Consider the following 20,741-nt stretch of genomic DNA (forward strand, 5'->3'; position numbering starts at 1 on the left):
AAGCATTCACTGATAAATTAAGGAGCGATCGCGGCGATTGACACAGTCCGTAGCTACCATCGGTTTAACGTGGATGTCAGTCCGGTTCGCGGAGCAAGGGAAAACTTCCGCGACGAATTCCGTGGGTCCGTTGCCGGGTCGTCAGTGTACTTTTCATGACGGTAGGATCCATTCGACAGTTTCAACGCCGGACAATCGAGATTCGTCGCGCGGAAGCGGTGAAACGAACGAAAAATGCCTGAAACCGGGTTGCAGATGACCGAAGTGGTAAGTGTCGGGTAAATCGGGGCGAACGGACAGTTCATAGTAATTAACTGGACACTATACATGCTCGGGAACCCATTAACGCGACGATCTATCGGCGGAGATCGTTAACAATCATCGAGTCGCAGGTCGGAGTTTCTAACTGCGCTTTTGTCATATTTCAGTGGTAAAACGCTCGATTGTCTCCGTCGCGCGATGTTATTTCGGGATCACTCGGGGGAGTAAACAGTCTGATGATTTGTAGACAAACATTCGTTTGCCAAGAACACTGTAAGAGCCTTTCGATTATTCGCCGAGGCCTTTGGTCTTGAATTCAAGATCACTCGTAAACTGACCGAGGAACGTTTGGATAGTCTAACGAGATTAATAAGGATAGATTTGATGATATTGACAGAAACTCGAGTTTTTGTTTGTCTCCTCGTCGAAGATGCTAACAGTGTTAACAGAGGTGTACGAATGAGAAATTTTCATCCTGCTGTTTCACAAATGTGACCTCAAACTACATTGAAACTTCGAATTATCGCGGCTTGAACACTGAAACTAATTGAATCGGTTTCTGTGGATCTCTTTGTCGGAAATTAGAGTGGATTCGTTAAGTTCTATTGATATCGTACTTCTGAATAGTTTGTTCTGAATCGTTCAGTTCGTACTCAACTGACTGCTTCGATCATTTCCCAAGCATTCGTCTTTTCCATAACTGAGTCGCTCAGCAGTTGTCAATTTTCATGGAATAAATTCTGGAAAGTCAACCGCAGACTTCTGACTCAGTAGCGAAGAAGAAAAATTCAACGATTAAAAATGATCCATTTCCTATGAAAAAATGATCGAAAGACCCTGATGGTTCTAGCGTTGAATTCATTGCTACTCGTTAATTCCGGTGAACGCTCGACGATAGAGCAATATCCATAGAATTCGGTGTTTCTATTCGACACGATCCGCGACTGCGAAAGGTGCGAGGGACGCCGACTGCCGGGCCGTAAACTTGATCGTGAACTTCGTCGATCGCGATCATCGGAAGGACAGTATCGATGTATATTTAGACGGCAATCGGGTTTGTCAGCGGTCGAGCGATTGCTGCGCGGTGTACACACGCACGACAATAAATCTACCCCGCTAGAATATCCACGATTACGAGACACGTAATTCGAGCGGATCGTAAAGTAGAATCAGATCTCGCGACACGTGCTGCGTACGCTCCCGGTTCGCCGATAGAAATCGCCGATTCGCGGCAAAAACTTGCGGAACGCCTGCTACGAATCATTTCTTGCATGCTTCTGAATCATTACGACGTTTTGCTTCGATCCAAAGAAATAGAGATCTATTAACTTCGATCGAGCGATTTTTTTCGTGGCTTCTGTATCGCGCGACCATTCCTCTATCATTCACTATCTATGCCGCGAGTATTTTGCATTTATACTAGACCTAATAACTATGTGTACCTCCGAGCAGCTAACTGTTTGATAACAATGGAGATTCGAGGGATAATTAGCTTCGCGTGCATCGCGAATCGAACGGCGCTCGACAATTCGTCTTCGAGCGTTTCGCTCGGCAACGCTTATTTGAATAGGATTAAACCAGCCATCAAAGTTGATTAAGAGTTTTACAGCGTATGATGCAACCTGCATTTCTATTGACAAACACGGGAAAACAGTCACGGTGAATTGTATCGGAGTTTGCGCGAGCTTAATGCCGATTCAGAAAAATCAAGATATCTCGTTGCGAAATCCGTGACGTGAAACGGTTCGGCTAATGAAATTATTAACATACACGTGCGAACTGGATTATCTGAATCGACTTCCTTTAATTGGTTCTCCCGGACGTTTTTTTTTTTTCCATGCAACGTAACGTTATGGTAACGAATGATACGTGTTGCGACTCGGTTCTCCTGCATAATTACGTAACCAAGCTTCTTATTATAATAACACATATATTCGCGCGAGGATAGTGTCCTGCTGGCCGCTTTGGATTTTTCTTTTTTCCGTTGCGTCTCCACGCCCATGCGTTCTCGCGTCGGCCGCTTAAATTAACGGGGACGCTCCTCGCGGGCGGCAAGTAACGACGCCATTAGAGAGTCGCGGACCCTGCGGAAAGGAAAGCTCGTTAATGGATGCGCCTTAACAACGGATCATTTCATTATTTTTGAATTACGCGTTGTATAGTTTATCATTTTTCTAGAATATAGATAATGGAACCTTCTTGCCGGAGAGCGCGAAGGCCCAGGAGAGTAAAAGGGGCGCGAATCTCACGTACGGCATCGACGACGTGCCGCCATGGTATCTGTGCCTGTTCATGGCTCTTCAGGTAATATTCAATGAGTAGCGTTAACGTCTTACGAACGTCGGACTCGCGGTGAAGATATTACTGAAATATTACTAAAATATTCTTAGAATTTTGGTATTCTTAACGCAATATTAATGAAAGAATTCAGGAATTATTCAACTGGAGCCATTATTGAAATATTGTGGTATAGAAAATAAGTGGTTCCAGTGTGAAAATATTTTGGTATAGAATTGAGGACGAACTAGTTCCATTGACAGAGATAAGGAGGCCAGTTGTAATATACGGTACTTGAAACTATATTAATATTTAACATTAGAACTATCGTACCAGTCAAACCGACTGTTATCCATTTTTTTGTTTCGCAAGAATTGGTATTTTAAAAGTATTGAATATTCTATTGCTATAAATAACCTATTGTTACAATTTTTATAGCCATTGAATAATAATGTAACTAGTTCCAGCGTTGAAACCAAATTTTCAAAGCGAAATACTTTAAATTTTTACAGCCATCGAATTAAAAGATAATTGTTTCCTGCAACGGTTCTAATATATTCTAACCAGTATAAAATTTATAAGGAACATAGTAACGCTTGTTTTAGATAAGAATGTAACGTCTTGGTTCTTAACGGGTCACATATCTTTACCCGATTAAGTTTCACTCGAACTTTCAGCGACTTTGACTGCTGCAATCAATCATACGAGTTTAATGTTCAACGACACTTAATCCCGTCGGTGTGCTTATCGGTCGAGCTTTCTCTATTTAAACTGTAAATAGAGACCTGAGACAGAAACACGATTTGTTTCAGCATTATTTGACCATGATCGGGGCGATCGTCTCGATTCCCTTCATCCTGACGCCGGCTCTCTGCATGGCGGAAGACGATCCGTCGAGGAGTTACATAATCTCCACTATGATCTTCGTTACCGGGCTGGTGACTTTTTTCCAGACTTCGATCGGATGCAGGTAATTCCTCAAACTGATGGATGAAACGGTCTTCAACGCCGGGATTACAGATACATCAATCCTGATTTCTTCTGTTACAATTGCTAAAAAGGAACAGACGCTTATCTCAGAATTAAATTTTACATTACTAAGGAAGCTGATTTAGTAATACTTGAACTGAAACATGAGTTGATGGATATCTCAACACGTTCCGCGCCACGTGTACCATTTATGGTGCACGCGCCATTTCTGTAGCACATTTTTTGTGAGACACGTGCCAAAGAATAGAACACGTCAATAAAAATGTGAAGAAATAATATCAAAATATATCAAAAATCAGCAATAGCTTGAATGTAACTTAATCTATCATTGGAAAAATCAGTGTTTACGATGATGTGTCGCTAAACCGTTAAAATATTCAGCAACGCAAACAGTTGAATATTTCTAGTAAGCAACAGAAGTAGCAGCGAATGATTCTAGCCCATTAAATCGATAAACGACGCTTAACAGGCGCCGTTCTAATTGTGCGCCAGCTTTATGACCGCATCGCCTATGTAACCCGCGAGCTGTTAATGCAACTGCGACGGAAACTCGAGCCTCGTAGCTAATGATTATCAAATCGAGATACGATCGCCGGTTGAATTATAAAATTTAATGAAAGTAATCGTTTCGAATGAGATTCTCGTCGATCAAACAGGTGCTGAAGATATAAGTACACGTTGCGCTCCTGATTTATGGCCGTTGAGTAACGACCGGGAGGAGATAAATACATAGTCTTCTCAACAAGAAAGTAATTCGAATTACGAGCGATACGAATTTGCATGAATTTGTAATTCAAGGAAAAACAACGCGGATATTATAATTACGATTGCCTACCGCACGCCAGCGAACGTGTAACAAGTTGCCTAGGCGTTAATCCTCGTAACTTTATTGCTGAAGACGATCTGTACTCTTGTTTAGCGAAGATTTATTGCCGGCTAGGTCCCTCGCAGTTTCCCGGAAAGAATTACCATCCGGTTTTTATGTCAAATTTTATAACAGAGGAATTCCTGCTGTTCCGGGAGTGACCGGACGATCGTTCTTCCGGAACTTACGACACTCGGCGTTCCAAGCCTGTGAAAAGGAGACGCAGTTGTCAGAAACAATCTGAGAAGTTCATTAATTCTCTCATTCATGATGTAGGAATTATCTTGTCCACCAAACTACTTAATTCTAGAAAATTTACACAGTTGCATAATTTGAATAAGTACCAAAATTATTCGAGAAACGTCAACCAGTAGAAATTTCCCGATGCGAAGCAAGTCTCGCTAATCATGAACCGTGAACGACATTGAATTCGCTTCATCTTCCAGGCTGCCATTGGTACAAGGAGGAACCATATCGTTTCTAGTCCCAACGTTAGCGATACTGAATCTTCCACAGTGGAAATGCCCCGCGCCGGAAGTGCTGGAGGAGATGTCTGCCGAGAACCGAACGGAACTGTGGCAGGTCAGAATGAGGGAGCTCTCGGGCGCCATTGCTGTGTCCTCGTTGTTCCAAGTGGTCGTCGGGTTCGGAGGTATTGAACAACGCATTAAAATCAGCTTCGATATACGACTCACCATGAACGTTTACAGGAATTATCGGTTACCTGTTGAAATTCATAACGCCGCTCACAATTGTGCCAACCGTCTCGCTAGTGGGGCTGTCTCTCTTCGAGAACGCGGCTGACGCAGCGTCGCAACATTGGGGCATCGCGGTAGGGTAGGTTTCCAGAGAAACTCAAAGAAATTCGAGGAATGAATGATCCAACGACAGAGCTAAACACACTGATTTCTTTCAGGACGATATTGATGTTGACGATGTACTCGCAAGTATTGGTGAACGTGCCGTTCCCGATTTTAATGTACCGCAAAGGCGAAGGGGTGCGAGTCGTCTGGTTCGAACTGTTCAAACTGTTCCCGGTAAGGCGACATTCCAGCTGCTCAGCTGTTTACCAGAATAGTAGATTAATTGTTGACACGGTTAATAGTTGCTACTAATTATACCTCTGTTGTACTAATTATATACCTCCTCCATATCTTGTCGCATGAAACTTGTTAACACTGTACTATACCCTTTGTCAGGTGTTGCTGACGATAGTGGTCATGTGGATAATCTGCATAATTTTAACTGTAACCGACGCTCTGCCAGTGGGTCATCCGGCGAGGTCAGACAGCAAGCTGAAGATCCTCAGCCAGTCACCATGGTTTAGGGTGCCTTATCCTGGCCAGTGGGGTACTCCAACCGTGACTCTGTCTGGTGTGCTTGGCATGCTGGCTGGAGTTCTAGCCTGCACCGTGGAATCTATCAGTTATTATCCCACGACGTCCAGGATGTGCGGTATGCGACGCCAGATGTGTATCTTAGAATGATAACTAATAGTGGCTGTAGACTCTGAAAGCAGAGAAATAATTTTGTTAGTAAAACGAATGAAAATATGATTTCTAGGCGCCCCTCCTCCCCCGGTTCACGCCATTAACCGTGGCATGGGCATAGAGGGCCTCGGCACCATGTTAGCCGGCCTCTGGGGCAGCGGAAACGGTGCCAACACCTTTGGGGAGAACGTTGGCACGATAGGTAAGCAACGCGTTAAGCTTACCAGTAAATAATACACTCTGCTTTTCAATTATGCGATGATACACCTTTGAGGAACAATATTCTGAGCAGCGAATCCACTAAACCCCTTGAATTGCAAGGAATTACGTGTCAGACTCGCGATGAAGATTTTAACACTAGAACTACCGAGCATTTAATACGATTAATATGCAATTCCCGTAAAAATTGTAACAGTAGATTATTTTTAGTTTCTTCAGACATTCGTTATAGTACTCAAATGAAGCTATTTATTTTCAAAATCATTTCGAATATTCAATGCTTCGAAGGTATCAATAATTGTTAAACAAAAAAATCGAAACCAGTCATTTTGACTGGTACGTAATTCTAGTGTTAAAGCAAGCTTAACACATTGAATATTATTCTTGTTATCAATTGCTATACGTTATACCAAACATTACCATAGAATACACCTAGATTTCTTTTGATTTTCAATGAATTATTAATAATAAAGTAGCTGTGGATCATAGTTGAGAAATAATCGTTACATTCTGTCGGATCACAGGTGTAACAAAAGTTGGCAGTCGCAGAGTGATCCAGTGGGCGTGCGGATTGATGATACTGCAGGGATTAATTAGCAAGTTGGGCGCCGTGTTCATCATCATCCCCGAGCCAATAGTCGGTGGAATATTCTGCGTGATGTTCGGGATGATTTGTGCCTTTGGTGCGTGAAACAACTAACGTTTCTATTTCCATGGGAATGAGTAACGAATGATTGTATGAGTATCTTTGATCGACAGGTCTCTCCGCGTTGCAGTACGTAGATTTGAATTCAGCGAGGAACCTTTACATCCTTGGCTTTTCTATCTTCTTCCCTCTGGTAAGACGTTTCCGTTCCTCGTGTGAACATCTCCTTTCCTGATGAACAAACATGCTTAATGAATAAACGAACGTTCTTACAGGTGTTGTCGAAATGGATGATTAAACACTCGGACGTGATACAGACCGGAAACGACATAGCGGACGGCGTGATCACGGTGTTGCTCAGCACGACCATCTTAGTCGGGGGTGTAGTAGGGTGCGTGCTGGATAATGTTATACCAGGTACAGTGTGAAGCAATTTTAAAAATCCTATGCGAGTGCTCCACTTGTCTGTAAACAAGTCGACAGAAATAGATTATTTATAGGTGTATTTTCTATATTGATTAACGCGTTCGCTGCCAGCGCGTGTTTCAGTGACGGTCTCCTCAATTATAATATTCTCTTCAATCTAATAAATCTAAACAAAATATTAGAAAAATGAAACTGAAACGAGTCAGTAAGTACCTAAATATAATGTAGTTTATAATTTCTAATGACTATCCATAGGATTAATTTCATTCTCATTGTGTACAGTATAGGATTACAACCCTCATAAATGTGTAACACTGGCAGCAGATGTGTTAATATAGACTAGACTGGTCATAGAAATTTAATATCCTGCCTTTTCTTTTGTATGTTTAATTTTATGTATCAGTTTGTATATTGTCTGATTAATTTTTGACTTTTATCCTTTTGTTCCTGTTTTCACTGAGGCAATCTATGATAGGAACATAAGTGCCAGTACGTTTAGTGTTAATGAAATGATTTACTCGTTCTTCCTGATCAAGGCACACCCGAGGAACGTGGGCTCATAGCTTGGGCAAACGAAATGGCACTGGAAACTGACAGCGATGACAAACAGGAGCAAGGAGAATACGTGTACAATACGTTCGATTTTCCATGTGGAATGGGCCTTATGAGGAGGTGAGGACCATTTCGATGCTTCCTCCATCTACAAGAAAATTTTATATTAATTAAATATGATTAAATATGTATTATATTGTATATTATATTGATGTACCTTTTGACAGATGGAAGTGGACGAGATACGTGCCATTTTTACCGACGTACCAGCCTGGAATTTATTCTTGTGGCCAGAAGAGACAATGAATGTCAAATTGTTTTTAAATTATTGGATAACTGTACGAAGAATGATCGTATGGGAGCCTGCACTGCTGCGTGTGCGTCGAGTATATCGATGTGAATGAATATTGCACTACAAGGGAAATAAAACAAATTTTGTACAAAGAGCACGGGTGGATTGAAGATTCATTTGAAAATTCCTAGTTCAAGCGAGCGCCTGAAACGAATGAAAAAAGAAATGTTAAATGAATAAAGAATATTATAGGAATGGTTTTTTTTAATAATACTGCTTTTTTTATTTACCAGTCTCAAGTTGTTTGATGCGTAACGAAAGATCGATGGAAGAAAGAATGAACTGTGTATTACACGATGCCACTTCCGGTGTTCAAGTTTACGCGGTTTAACAACTTTTCCCGCCAATTTTTATTAGAGACGTGTAAGTAGGAATTGAGTATACAAGATACTCGATTCCTATTAAGAAACATAAATTTGTAAAATATAAAGTAACGATGACGACTTAACATATTCTAAATATGTTATCTCATTCTAAAATCATGAAATTGATTTTATATTAGATATTGGTGAAATTGTTTATGTTCGATGATCGTGATAACGTAGAGTAATTCTCTTTGGTTATATGGTTATATGATACATAGTACGAGGCTGAATGAAAGTATTACTTAATCGCGTAGTTGTTAATAATTATTAATTTCAGATAAATAATATAAACGTTGAATTATAATTAACCGAGAAATATGCATCGCGTATGACACATGATGCACAGTAGTTACTAATAGGAATTGCGTGTTTGACGCAATCAAGTCGCAGTTGATGAGTAATCGTTATTTAAATGTTATTTTCAATAATTCACGTAAAAACGAGCGAACACAGTCATGGCTGCATCCACAGACGTTGCTACGGTACTGATTATGTATTATTTTTAACATTAACAAACTCAGTTTTCGAATTGTCAGAAAAATATAACCTGTACATAACCTATTGTGTTAACCGGCGTATTTAAAATGTGACTAAGAAGCAATTTTTGAATTAAAACTATGCGTTCGAACATTTCAAGTTATTGTACTGTATTTTTAACAATATATAATTTCTTGTAAATAAACCAATTCGCAAAAGAATGTATGTATTGTGTTTGTTTACATAAAATATGTATACGTTTACTGTATTGTAAATTAGAATGAGATAATAAATAGAACGTCGTTTCTGGAAAGTTCAAGACATATTTTAGTTTTTAAAAAGCCCCCTTTGTAGAAAGAATTTAAAGTAGTATAGTTCTTATATTGTCCAAGTTGTGAACGATAATGATCAACTTTATTTTTGCGTGTAATAAATTGTACTTGTATGAATTTTTGGAATATAGTATTGCATTAAAATTTCTGTATAATATTAAATGATAACTGTATCATTTCATAGAAATCTCTTATTTCATTTGCATATATTACACATGCAGATCAAACTGCAGAGGTACCTGAACATGCCATTGGTCCAACGGTGCAAGGAAATAGCAACATTAATAGACGAATCCAGTACAACAGAATTACAGCATGTTCTCCCAATGTTGATAGACTCAATCTTTGGAATAATAGATAATATCGGCTGGGGATTGCACAGTATCACTTTCAAGAAGAATCCACAAGAATATAAAACACTATGCGACTTCTTAAATCCACAGGGACCAGTTTTTTCTTTGTGCTACAAATTACTACCAGATTGTTATTTAAAATATAATTTCCCAGTATCATATTTACCGGTAAGTAAGTACTTTACGTTGAAAGAAAATATGAATGCAAGCAGAGTTTATTTTGTTTCTTCCATTTTTACTTTAGGTAAAAATACGTTCCATGTTGGAGGAAGGTGTAATACCACCATTTTATCTTGATAAAATTAGGGATGATCAGGGCACGCGTGCTGTATCTGCCTTAAATATGAGTATCCTTTTAAATGCTATTAAATCTGTACATTCAACAGAATTTAGATTGCTTCCTTAACATGTCTACAGATCCTTTTGAATATTACATTTTCCATTTTGCTTATCATTTAACGAATCCATGGTTGCAAGTGCAAGGGGAAAATGTCTGGATCAATTGGGAGACTGTTTATGTTCAGTTAGCTCATTGTTATTTATATCATTTTTTACCTAGGGATAATTCATCGGTTCTCCCAGTAATTGGTCCATATATTAGGAAAACGCCCCAACGAAAGTTGGTGCAATCTCCTGAAACTAAAAGGTATATTGAAATTAACTGCATTATTTGCTAAGTTAAGGAAGTTAAAAGTTACACTCGGGGTACTGTTACAGACTACAAACACCGCGATTACTAAGAACCTCTATATTATCGCCTGGTTCACCTAATTCCACTTCAACAGTTCCTCAGCAGCAATGTCTGCCACAAGTTTGGAGAAGTGAGACTGTAGTTCAAGTCTTTCTTGATTTCTGGCTGGAATATACAGAAGATGATCAGTTGAATACAAGATTAGGGACATCTTATCCCATACCTGTCCCATGCAGAGTAAGTTCACAAAGTAAAATTGTTATATACACATATTTATATTCCATTTTATGTACAGCATAGTATTCATTCTGGAGAGCACATACGTCTTGTACGAGCATTCATAAAGACTTTGCATGAATTTGCAAACAGTGCTACAGGTGTCAAAAGTGCAATGGACGAACTTAAACGGTATTAACGGATGTCAAGCGATATAGAGATTAGGGTAATTTACATAGACTAAATGTGACTTTTTTCAGAATAATTTTACCTTCTGTCCAAGGTAAAATTTACACATTCCTCCGAAAAGCTATACACCATTGGCCCTTGGATAGTTCATTCAGATTAATTCTTGAAACATGGTTAAGCTTCATTCAACCCTGGAGATATTTCCCTGGTATATCGTACACTAAAGAAGGGTAAGCATACGATTTAATGGAAGCAATATAGCCGTGCCAACCGTTTTTTATATTTTCAGCAAGTCAGAGGAAGAAGAAAGAGGAAAGATACACGATGCGTACAGGTGGATGCCTTTCGTTGCAAATAATCTATTAGCCTATACAGCCATATTTCAGCAGTTACTTCCACGTTTTATGAGAACAGATCTCGTAGCTCCGAAAAATGCCTTAATGCTGTTCAGAGTTACTAAAGTAAGAAAGCTGTATGCTCAATATATATAAAGTGTATATACAGATCAATTATTTCATTAATATGTAAATCTCTAGGTATTCTCGCAACCATTTCTGGCGAAAATGATCTGCGAGGTAGAGAATCAAATAGACGACGTTGGACTGAGCAGAACTCGAGTATCTACTAATCAATGGGCCTCTACTGTGAGGCAACAGATATTAGAGTTGGAAGGGCCGACCTACCAATATGTTCCAATGTTTTCAGTGGCGACTGTTTCACAGGTATACAAAATGTACAATTATTCCAGTTCCATGTAATCGATTTCGAATCATAATCTCTTAGGTCGTGCGCTTGTTAAACATTATTAAACAAGCGCATTTAACAGCAACTAGTTTAATTGAAGCCTTAGAAAAAAAGAGGAAAAACAGAAGATTTTTGATAGCGATATGGGAGTTTTTTAATGGCGAAGATTATTCCTCGGATGACATTAGTATAGATGAACGGCGACGAGTTCCTGTGTATCTGGCAAACGCACAACAACAGTTGATTGAAATTTTTGAGGTAAACGTTTCTCTTAGAAATACAAGTTATTCCTTTGCATCGAGTATTAATATGTTTGAAAATATTTGCAGATCAACGTGGAAGATATTCCTCAAGTAGCTATCGAAGCTGATCAAGAATACCATGATAGCATTCTGTCTACCTCTTTCTGCCACCAATCACAGGTACTAAATGGATAAGTCTTTAATGATTTTACCTAATCCGATGGGTTTTTATAAGTTATTCATCTTTTAGATGGACTCGAGTTTGGACACCAGTAAGCCTGGTATGTTCGTACCTATACAAAAAAATAGACAAACGTGCCAATATATCGAATATCTGGGAGACCCTGAGTTACAACCAGTAAGATCAGACGAGTGTACTTTTCTAGTTAGATTTTTATACAAACAATGCAGTTACATAAATCAAAAGGTACACAACCGTTTCGACTATTTCTCACAATAAAAAGCAACATGGAAGTTACTTAGAACACTATATTTCTACAGTATCGACATAAGATAGCCACAATGTATCATCAGCGAGGCATCCTGGGTAGCATTTGCCGACAAATCTTAGAGCCGCCTACAAAAATTGTCAAATTACCGAAACGAACGCAAAACGGATTCTTCAGTGGTTGCGAAGAACGTATTCCACCTCGATTGAGCCTACGACCACTGGCTAATTACAAATTCCTCTTAGCGCTAGCTTTCGGAATGTTCTTTGCTTGGCTTATAAAGTAAGATAACTTCACACATCAAACGGTACCATTATTCTACCTGTGTAGCATGTGTTACCACTGTCATAATATGAATTTCTTTCTCCAGTTACGGCGCCTTCACCTTTCTCGGATTTGTGTTCTGTTTGTGGCTTGTATATATACTGATACGTGCGATCTTGGAGCCTTGGACTACATGGAATTCAACCAGGCATACTGCATCAACGTTTTGAACGAATTCACAATTCTATCATTATTTTTATTTAAACACTGACACGTTCCATGCTTCATTGCGCGATATGAAACGATACTAAATGAATGAATCTGTACACGAACCGTAACTTCCGAAATGTTCAAATAAATATGGTTGTGGTCAATTAATTCAGCGTTTCCTCGGAAAAACCCTGAAGCCAATCCTCTATTAACACATTTAGTGTTAGTTATTAACAAGAGAAATCTCGTTTCTATATAAAGACACTTAGCTATGCAACTTCGCTAATTACCACAGCATTGAGAAAAGTATAAAATTTAATTCGAATTGATTATTTATTTAAAATATATTACACAACAATATGGTATCTGAGTTTTTCTATGTACAGTGATATAAGTTTATCTCACTGAAAATTTCCATCCGCACAATTCAGTTTTCTGAAAATTAGCCGGTACGCAATGTGTTAATATTCGATTCAGCTAACTCACGGTTGCTCCTGTCAACACGCAACCGGTTCGCCGAGGCGTACGACAAGTTGCATAATCCAAGGCGTCCACTTTGCCATGCAGAGTTAAATAACTCTCCACTGCGACGAATGTTCATCCTATAATTCCTATTTCATAAGCTCGGGCACACTTTCGAATCCTCGTTACGTCGGTCGCTGGAACGGTTATTATTTAATCAATATCACATACGAGCAACCGATCACCTCTGCCAATCGTGCAGAACGTAGATAACATCGCGCAAGCACGACGGTTCGTTAACGTCGATATTGTGAGGAAATTGATATTGCACCGGAGCGAGCAACGCTCTGCGCGCGAGGACGGCTCGCACTCTCCATGCTTCCGCGTTGACTTCTCTCGCGACGCGACCTTGGGAAAAGAAAGTCGATCGGACGGAAGCAGTTCTCTCTAAGAAACAACAGAAACATTTAAGTCGTCCCGAAAAAAATGAATCCGCCGTGCAAACTGTACGTCGCGCGTGTATCCAACGAGAAAAGGGGGGAAAAAAGGTGTCTTTTTAATTAGACCTTGTCACCGGACTCCCGCAACGTTTTTATGTTTCCCTGGGAGACTGCCAGGATACGTGTATATCACGTCGAGCTAACTATTACCTTAATAAAGTGTGCCGCAACAAGTTAATCGTAGTACGGTTAACCGCCAACTCATAATTACATAGTAATAATACACGATGATGCTTTTAATTCTTCGGGTCCCGATCCCTTGGTGCACATTCGAACCGCTAAGTGTTTGCATAACGAACACCGATGATACTCCTAATAACAAACGCAAAACTAAACATCCTAGAAAAGAAGACTAACCAGCGTTAACTCCTTGCCCTGCAATATCGTGTCAGACTCATCTAATGCGTCTATTTGAGAAATATTGAAATAAAATAGCTTCGTTCCTCAATGTATTTCTCGTCGAGATTTCTCATCAGAAAATGTTCAAATATTTCTAGTGAAAAACTTCCGAGTACAGAAGGTCAATTTGCACGTTCTCCATGTTCCCTTCGACTCACGGAACGACTGTCCATTTCGCAATTCAAACTCACCCAGAAGTGGCAGCGAATCGTTTCAACTTAGTTCCACAAAACATCGTCCTTGTCTCGTCGGATGTTCAAATGTTTCTAGCGAAAAAACCTGCGAGTGCGAGGGGTTAATTATAATTCCAGCCGATCGGCGGTCGCGCCGCTGCGCCAAAGTCGGCCGCCAATTTCCAATCACATTAGTCGCATTAAGTCGTTAGGTATTTAGAGCGATGGGCGTGTTTGCGTGTCCCATGGAACATTAACATGACCCGTTTTCGACTCGGATCCGTGCAACTCGTGCATTCTCGACGGCGGGGCCCACCTCTGCGGGGCATTCAGCTCCGCGGCGCAGGCACGTTATGCATCCTTTTATGCGCTGTAAAACGGCCAGTTACGCGGCTGTTACGAACAATAAGCACGTTCGAATTACCTCGAATAGAGCCGTTCACTGTTCGTTAAGACTTCCTTTACCGGGGAAGTGTCTTCAAGCCCGGCGGACACGCGCCGCTTGCGATCAACCGCTATGAAGCTTAAGTGACACCTCACCCTCTCGATGACAAATTGTTTCGATATAATCTGATGCAACGCGGCGAAGATATTATTAGCTGGCTCCTCGACGTTGCGGCTGTTTCGTTGCCCGAATTCCGGTGTCTCGCACGGGCTTGGAAATTTTCACGGTGAAGTACCGAACGAGTACAATGTCGGATGGATGGGACACGCTAATTGCCATGGAAGATCTTCAGACTCTCATTAAGAAAGTTTCAAGTGTATGGAACCTTTGTGAACAAGATAATGTTCAACCGTGTCTCGGATCTGTAACAGATTCATAAACAGATTCAGTTTATTTGTAAGAGACTTTGATGAGTATGTACCGAATAAAATTGACAAACTGTTTGCACTGAAATCTGGTTTCGTCCCACGCGAAGAGCACACCAGCTTCACACGTATATACTTTGCTCGAGGAACCATTAAAGCAATCACGTCGTTGCGATGAAAATTGAAAAGAGTTAAGCCCACTGCCCGTACTTTGAATGCCTTTACATAACCATGCAAGTTTCGTCCATTGAAACGGAGGAATTTGAAAATTGAACTGATTCGAATATGACTTCTTCCTCGTATTGCGTCTAAATGCCTCTGCATGAGCCGACAAATGTTTTATTTAATAGAATAAATATTACTTTTACTGTTATATTATACTGTCATACTAAATATTATTCTAGATAGCAAATATTGTCTTGTACATTTAAGTGAACTTAACCAACGACCTTCGGATGATCCAGAAACCTCATTTGTTCCCGAAGTTTCAATCTAATCTAGATTACTTAATTGCAATGACAACGCTGCGGTCCACGTCCTGAGAACCATACACTTATCAGATTAGAATATCCTGCATCGAGTTTTCGAAGAATTTACACTGAAATCCGAACGATACGTTTCGATTAGTTCTTTCTCCGTCCTGCCAACGCGCGACCGTGAAACTCATGGAAGCCAATGGCTCTCGTCGCGTACCAGGCTAATTACGTAATTGCCAGCTATTAGAACGGTGTAATAACAGGCAAGGGTCGAAGACACGCTCAAGACCAGGCCGGCAATTAAAACACATCGATAATTTTATTGCGCCGCGTAATTTTCGCGCTCGCGCGAGCGACGCGTCTCTAATGCCTGGGACTAACGAACGGGGAAAGCGAATCGCCGTGAAACGAATTAAGCTGGGGAACGAATAAAACGCGAGATTACGGCGTCCCGTCCGAAACGGAACGGCTGACGAGATGCATGGAATATTCCCCAGGTTCCAACGGAAGGAAAAAAAAAGCGACAAATTTGCGGAGTCATTTGTCCGGTTAGCCTTGGCTGTAATTCGATCCGGTCTAATGTCGAACACTGAGAACAACAAACGCCTGTTTGCTCGTGGAACGATCTGATGCTTCTACGATTTCCTTGGTCAACTGCTGCGGACAGTGGTGCGTTTCACTGTAAAAATAAAATAATAAATAGCCGATCGGAATATGATGTTTACGCGGAAGTAATAGAAAAGGCAGACGTTTCTGTGAGATTGTTTTTACGAGTCACGGTATATCGTTGAATTTAGTGTAAGATTCGATGTAACACAATCACAAAGTGTTATATATCATATTAAATTTATAATGCATCAATACGTGAAACATTTATATAAAATAGCTTTGTTTCTTAATTTACGTATGTTTCCTCATTATTTCGTTTCATATAGTGCCGTCTACGTCTCATAGGAAATTAAATAATTAATGACTTGGCATCATAGCACACGTGTTAGACTATTATCAAGCTGTTTGTGTTACCAAGTATCGTTATTCGACATCAGTTTTATTGTAATTGGATTTAAGCAATTTTGATGCTCCGGTCACCGGTGACGATCGTGACAATCAACGCGTTAGCATAGATAACAAGCAGAAACAAATTCACAGAAGCGAGCTAGCACGATACTCGGCGCGTTGATCGTAAATAATACAGTAATAACAATGATGAAAACAATAGAATGATTTGTATGGCATAAACGCAGCATTGGATCTAAGTAAAAGTGCCATTGATCCGTTAACACGTTAAGCGCCATGACAACAATTCATAATTCTGCCTGCTTTTCTTTGATACAAAAGTCAAACTCTATGGGAAAACGCTTAAGTGTTTCGTGGCGCTTAACGTGTTAAGGGTTAAGTTTATCTACAGGACAACCTGAAGTTTCATTCAACAGCTGGTTCACTGAAACCGTGCGAGACAATTCACGTTTGTACCCGTAACTCGATAGCAGCTGCGGCGTGGCTTGTCGCAAACTGTTTCACTTGCCGCCAATCTGGCTGAAACGAACTCTCGACCAGAGAAAAGAGGAAGTTACCGGGCGCCGAAAGAACGACGGAGAAATGAAACATGGCGTTCGATGGAGTTCGAGAAACAAGAAAGTTTTTCGTATCGACGAAATCCAAAGTTGGCGCCAACGTCGCGAGGAGTTACCCGAGGAAAGGAACTCTTAATTTCGCCGAGGCAGGAGGACTCTAAACTAATCTCTACTACTTACTCCCGCGAGGAGTGAACTTCGTATTCGAGCGTTACGCGCGTGCACGTGCCGTCCAGAGCGGAACGGATTTTCAGGGAGGGCTGTTCCAAATTCTGCTCGAAGTGCTCCGAATATACTTGAGATATTTCTTTGAATGTTTTTCCATATTGCGACGTAGGGCTGTTTCCTCTGGAATGCGAGATCGATCCTGTGAATATGAACCTGTAAGGAATATACTTGTAAATAATGGAATTAGAAGAGAATTGAGAAATGGAGTAAAGAAGTTTGTAGGTAAAATGGACTATAAAATAATAGAGTAATTCAGGAATAATAACGTAATAGAATATTAGTGTTGAATACTATTTTTAAGAGTTATTTGCGCGAGCAATAAGGATTTTGCAACAACTGAATTTTTAGTAGCAATGAAGCAGTGTAAAACGTGTTTTAATCAGCAAACAAATGAAAATCGCATACCCGGTCCAGGTTTCCACTCAATATTTGTTTCTTCTCACCACTGGCATCGACGATAACGAGCCTCCATGCACAAACACTGTTCGTTTCGCACGTAGCAGCGCAAATTCATAATTCAGTGGATCCGATAAGAGTGACAACGATCGGAGGAACTCGCTGGAAAATAACAGGCCGTTAGAACCGACGATAAAACAGAGACGACTACCTGAAACCGAGCGTCATTCACCGAACCGTCAATCGAAACTCGTTCTCAATCATCCGGATTAGCGCGATACCGAGTAAGATAGGCCGACCTCATTTAAATTGCTCTTTGAAGAAAAATGAGCCGTCTCTTCGCGATCTGCTCTAACGGAAAAATAAAAAATACTGAATCTTAATCCTCCGTGGACGAAGATTCTTTGAAATATCTGGAACCGTTAGCAGATGACGCTAAATTCTGTATCGATTGCTTAACCGCTTGCCTTATAATAACGTGTCAGACACGTAGTGTAGGTTTCAAACAGATTAGAACAGGCACGAACATTACTCGATACCTTTGAATTCAAATTTAATATTACTCTTCTATTATCAATTATTATATTCTGGAGCAAAGAATGATATACACTGTACCTCTAAATCTGTACTGTTTCTTAATAAACTATTAATAACAAAGAGAAATAAATCGTAAGGCAAGGAGTTAACAAACAGAAACTACTCGCTAATCTCGCAGTTCGAGTAACAAAATCATCCCATCGCAAATCTTCGAAAGATTTCATCTCGCCAAACGTCGTTAGTCCAGAAACGGTTAAAGGCTTATACCTATCCTTCTACCTATTTTCATAAATACATATATTCCTTCTTAACAAGCATCAATAACATTAACGATCTAACAATCGCCTCGCCGAAAGTGTACCATTGATCCCAGCGAAACGACTTGCCGGCGAAAGAACGCAGGACCTTCGCGAATTCGCTCGACGGATCTACCTCCGGCAACATAATCTATAAATCGCTTCCGTTCCACCTCCACCGTGTCGCGATGTCCCCGTGTTGTCACGAGGAGGAACTCAGTTACGCGCCACGGGGTTGTGAGGTCGGACGCGTCCCGTCCAGCGCGCGCCGCGTTCGAATCCGCGACACCGGAATCCGTTTAATTCGACGGTTCCCTCTTCCTCCCGTTGCGCTCGCGCGGAAATCGAGCCGAAACCGATCAACGTCGACCGCCGAACGAACCGTGACTACAAGGAACACCGCCGCGCGTCTGATCGACGTTGATTAAAGACGGGAGGGACGCGTGTCCGATCGGCTATCGGATCGGCTATCGGATCGGCATCACCGATATCTATCTCACAAACGCTGTCCTTCGGTCGTTAACGGCGGAGAATAATTAAAACTTTCCTTCGTGCTTTAAAGGAAGCTTCCTCCGAAGGCTGATCGTCCGTTCCAATTCTCTGTCGCTTTCGGTAAGGACACGGACGGTTACAATCACGTCAGGACGCGGAACGCGATGCCTCTATAAATAAGGATGGACGCAGAAGCTTGGAATAGAATGTCGAGTGCGCACGATATCAAAACGTTATTATTTACGATGACTTTTATATCCCCCGTTCCTCGGCTTTGATGGCCGAGCCTAGATTTTACGGTTGTCGATAGCTACTCGATAGAACGCGCTTTTAACGGAGACGCTACGCGCGGATCGTTAGACTCGAATTGGAGAACTGCGCGACAGGAGTGACGTGTAAGAGGAAAGACTCGCTTAGTTGGTTGGAGGAGCAACGGAATTGAATCTTTGAGGCGAGAGAACGCTTGAATCGCGTACCGGTAGCTGAATCGACTGCGATTGCTAGGAAGAAGGTGTGTATACCGTGAAAAGTTCAATGTCGAGTCGAACAATTGCGCGTCACCGAAGGACATCCTCCCCGCGTTCGGTTGCGCAGCGCGTTCATTGTTTCGTTGTAAGAGTACCTCGCGTGGGAAGCTCCGGGAAAGTTTGCCTAATCTCCCTCCCGTCAGCTGCATCGTGTTCCGACGGGCACGTGTCGGCAGCAACTTCGTAACTGCGCCGCGACGTAACCGCGATCGAGGCGATCGACGCTGATCCTCCCCTCGCCGGCGCTTCCGGTCGTAAGTCCGTGAAATTAAAATCTTAATCGGCCCCGGTGAAGTTTCTTACACAGTTCCCAGCTGCGACGCGACGTCAGCGATCGTTGAGGCAAGGAAGCTGGATGAGAAGAGGCTTTCCCAGCTCGAGCAGCTATGAATTTTAATTCAAGCCGAAAGATCCAGAGATTACCGAGCAACTTCGACGCGGCGGACTCTCCTCTTAGGATTCAATGGAAACTGGGACCACGGTGCTCGAACAACCGGAGTAACAGAGGAAACTGCGAGAAACCAGTGCGAATCGGTAAATCCTAAGGACGCCTGTTGAAGATCAGAGGATCTCTGAAGGTTCTAATCTTACGAAAGCGATCGAGGATCTCCGCGAAGTCCTTTTCCAGGAGATTAAGTGAGAACGCTTCGCGAAAGGAGTTAAGACGCAGAAGGGTCGAAGAGTCTTCCGGTAACCTTTAAAAGCGAGAGCTTCCGAGATCTCTACTAAATTATTCAAACCGCGGAGACGATTTTTCTAACGACTGTGGAGCGTGGAAGAGTCCGCGGAAGTGGCTGGAGTCTTCCAAAGAAATGGGCGTAATTGAAAATCCGATAGCAGGTGGATCTTCGAGTCCAGCGATAGACGATCGTTAGGTCGTGACCCTGGTACCCTTGAAACGGCACGCGTGCCGCCGCGCGCCGGATATCGCCCTACGGATGAACATGCGCCGCGAGTAGCTCGCGGGACCTAATAAGCAACGCGGCTACGCGGCCGAAACGTGACCGAACTCGAAACACCGACACAATGAACGCCGTTTTCGCTCGCGCCGGTACGCGTCGTTCTATTGTGGAGCGGGACCCGCGGCAGATTGCCTGAGGCCAGCTCCAGAAGCTGCTGAATGGCCCGGGACCATCTCTCAACGAGGCTTATTACATTTATGGAAGTCGTAACGCGCCGCGCGCTACTCGAATGAATAGCCGGCCACAAAAGCTGACCTTCCGCGGGACTTCCCGGCGCATAGAGGCGGTCCCAGTCCAGG

The 20,741-nt window shown here is 41.7% G+C and overlaps 2 protein-coding genes and 2 long non-coding RNA genes across 11 annotated transcripts; 2 read left to right on the forward strand and 2 right to left on the reverse strand.

Moving 5' to 3' along the window:
* The first annotated feature begins 116 nt into the window (after window positions 1-116).
* Window positions 117-8,175, forward strand: LOC116434901 (solute carrier family 23 member 1). Its single transcript, XM_031993819.2, has 13 exons — window positions 117-267; window positions 2,440-2,565; window positions 3,351-3,508; window positions 4,840-5,045; window positions 5,104-5,230; window positions 5,310-5,430; window positions 5,593-5,848; window positions 5,957-6,085; window positions 6,627-6,785; window positions 6,862-6,941; window positions 7,024-7,165; window positions 7,711-7,846; window positions 7,954-8,175. The coding sequence occupies exons 1-13, from the start codon at window positions 235-237 to the stop codon at window positions 8,030-8,032; spliced, it is 1,752 nt and encodes a 583-aa protein (XP_031849679.1). The 5' UTR covers window positions 117-234; the 3' UTR covers window positions 8,033-8,175.
* On the reverse strand, window positions 3,469-4,870 carry LOC116434902 (uncharacterized). Its single transcript, XR_004236650.2, has 3 exons — window positions 4,738-4,870; window positions 4,364-4,600; window positions 3,469-3,591 (listed from the first exon to the last, which is right to left on the reverse strand). It is a non-coding gene; the product is annotated as an uncharacterized LOC116434902 (long non-coding RNA).
* Window positions 8,176-8,302: 127 nt separating the features above from the next.
* Window positions 8,303-12,772, forward strand: LOC116434899 (sphingomyelin phosphodiesterase 4). Of its 3 annotated transcripts, none has more exons than XM_031993815.2 (15): window positions 8,303-8,660; window positions 8,721-8,925; window positions 9,474-9,773; window positions 9,850-9,952; window positions 10,023-10,251; window positions 10,323-10,533; window positions 10,592-10,704; window positions 10,773-10,931; window positions 10,991-11,162; window positions 11,238-11,423; window positions 11,485-11,703; window positions 11,775-11,867; window positions 11,938-12,114; window positions 12,189-12,418; window positions 12,507-12,772. In XM_031993815.2, the coding sequence occupies exons 2-15, from the start codon at window positions 8,899-8,901 to the stop codon at window positions 12,628-12,630; spliced, it is 2,343 nt and encodes a 780-aa protein (XP_031849675.1). In that variant the 5' UTR covers window positions 8,303-8,660; window positions 8,721-8,898; the 3' UTR covers window positions 12,631-12,772. The 3 variants fall into 3 exon arrangements, with proteins under 3 accessions (XP_031849675.1, XP_031849676.1, XP_076228010.1); XM_031993816.2 differs by having other exon boundaries at window positions 8,303-8,624; XM_076371895.1 differs by having other exon boundaries at window positions 8,303-8,925.
* On the reverse strand, window positions 12,730-19,686 carry LOC116434926 (uncharacterized). Of its 6 annotated transcripts, none has more exons than XR_012999665.1 (6): window positions 19,475-19,614; window positions 17,638-17,790; window positions 17,185-17,385; window positions 15,648-16,109; window positions 14,569-15,552; window positions 12,730-14,514 (listed from the first exon to the last, which is right to left on the reverse strand). It is a non-coding gene; the product is annotated as an uncharacterized LOC116434926 (long non-coding RNA). The 6 variants fall into 6 exon arrangements; XR_012999664.1 differs by having other exon boundaries at window positions 14,569-15,272; window positions 15,380-16,109; XR_012999663.1 differs by having other exon boundaries at window positions 14,569-14,951; window positions 15,029-16,109.
* Window positions 19,687-20,741: the final 1,055 nt, after the last annotated feature.

The sequence above is a fragment of the Nomia melanderi genome, chromosome 11 (genome assembly GCF_051020985.1).
Source record: "Nomia melanderi isolate GNS246 chromosome 11, iyNomMela1, whole genome shotgun sequence".
NCBI lineage: Eukaryota > Metazoa > Arthropoda > Insecta > Hymenoptera > Halictidae > Nomia > Nomia melanderi.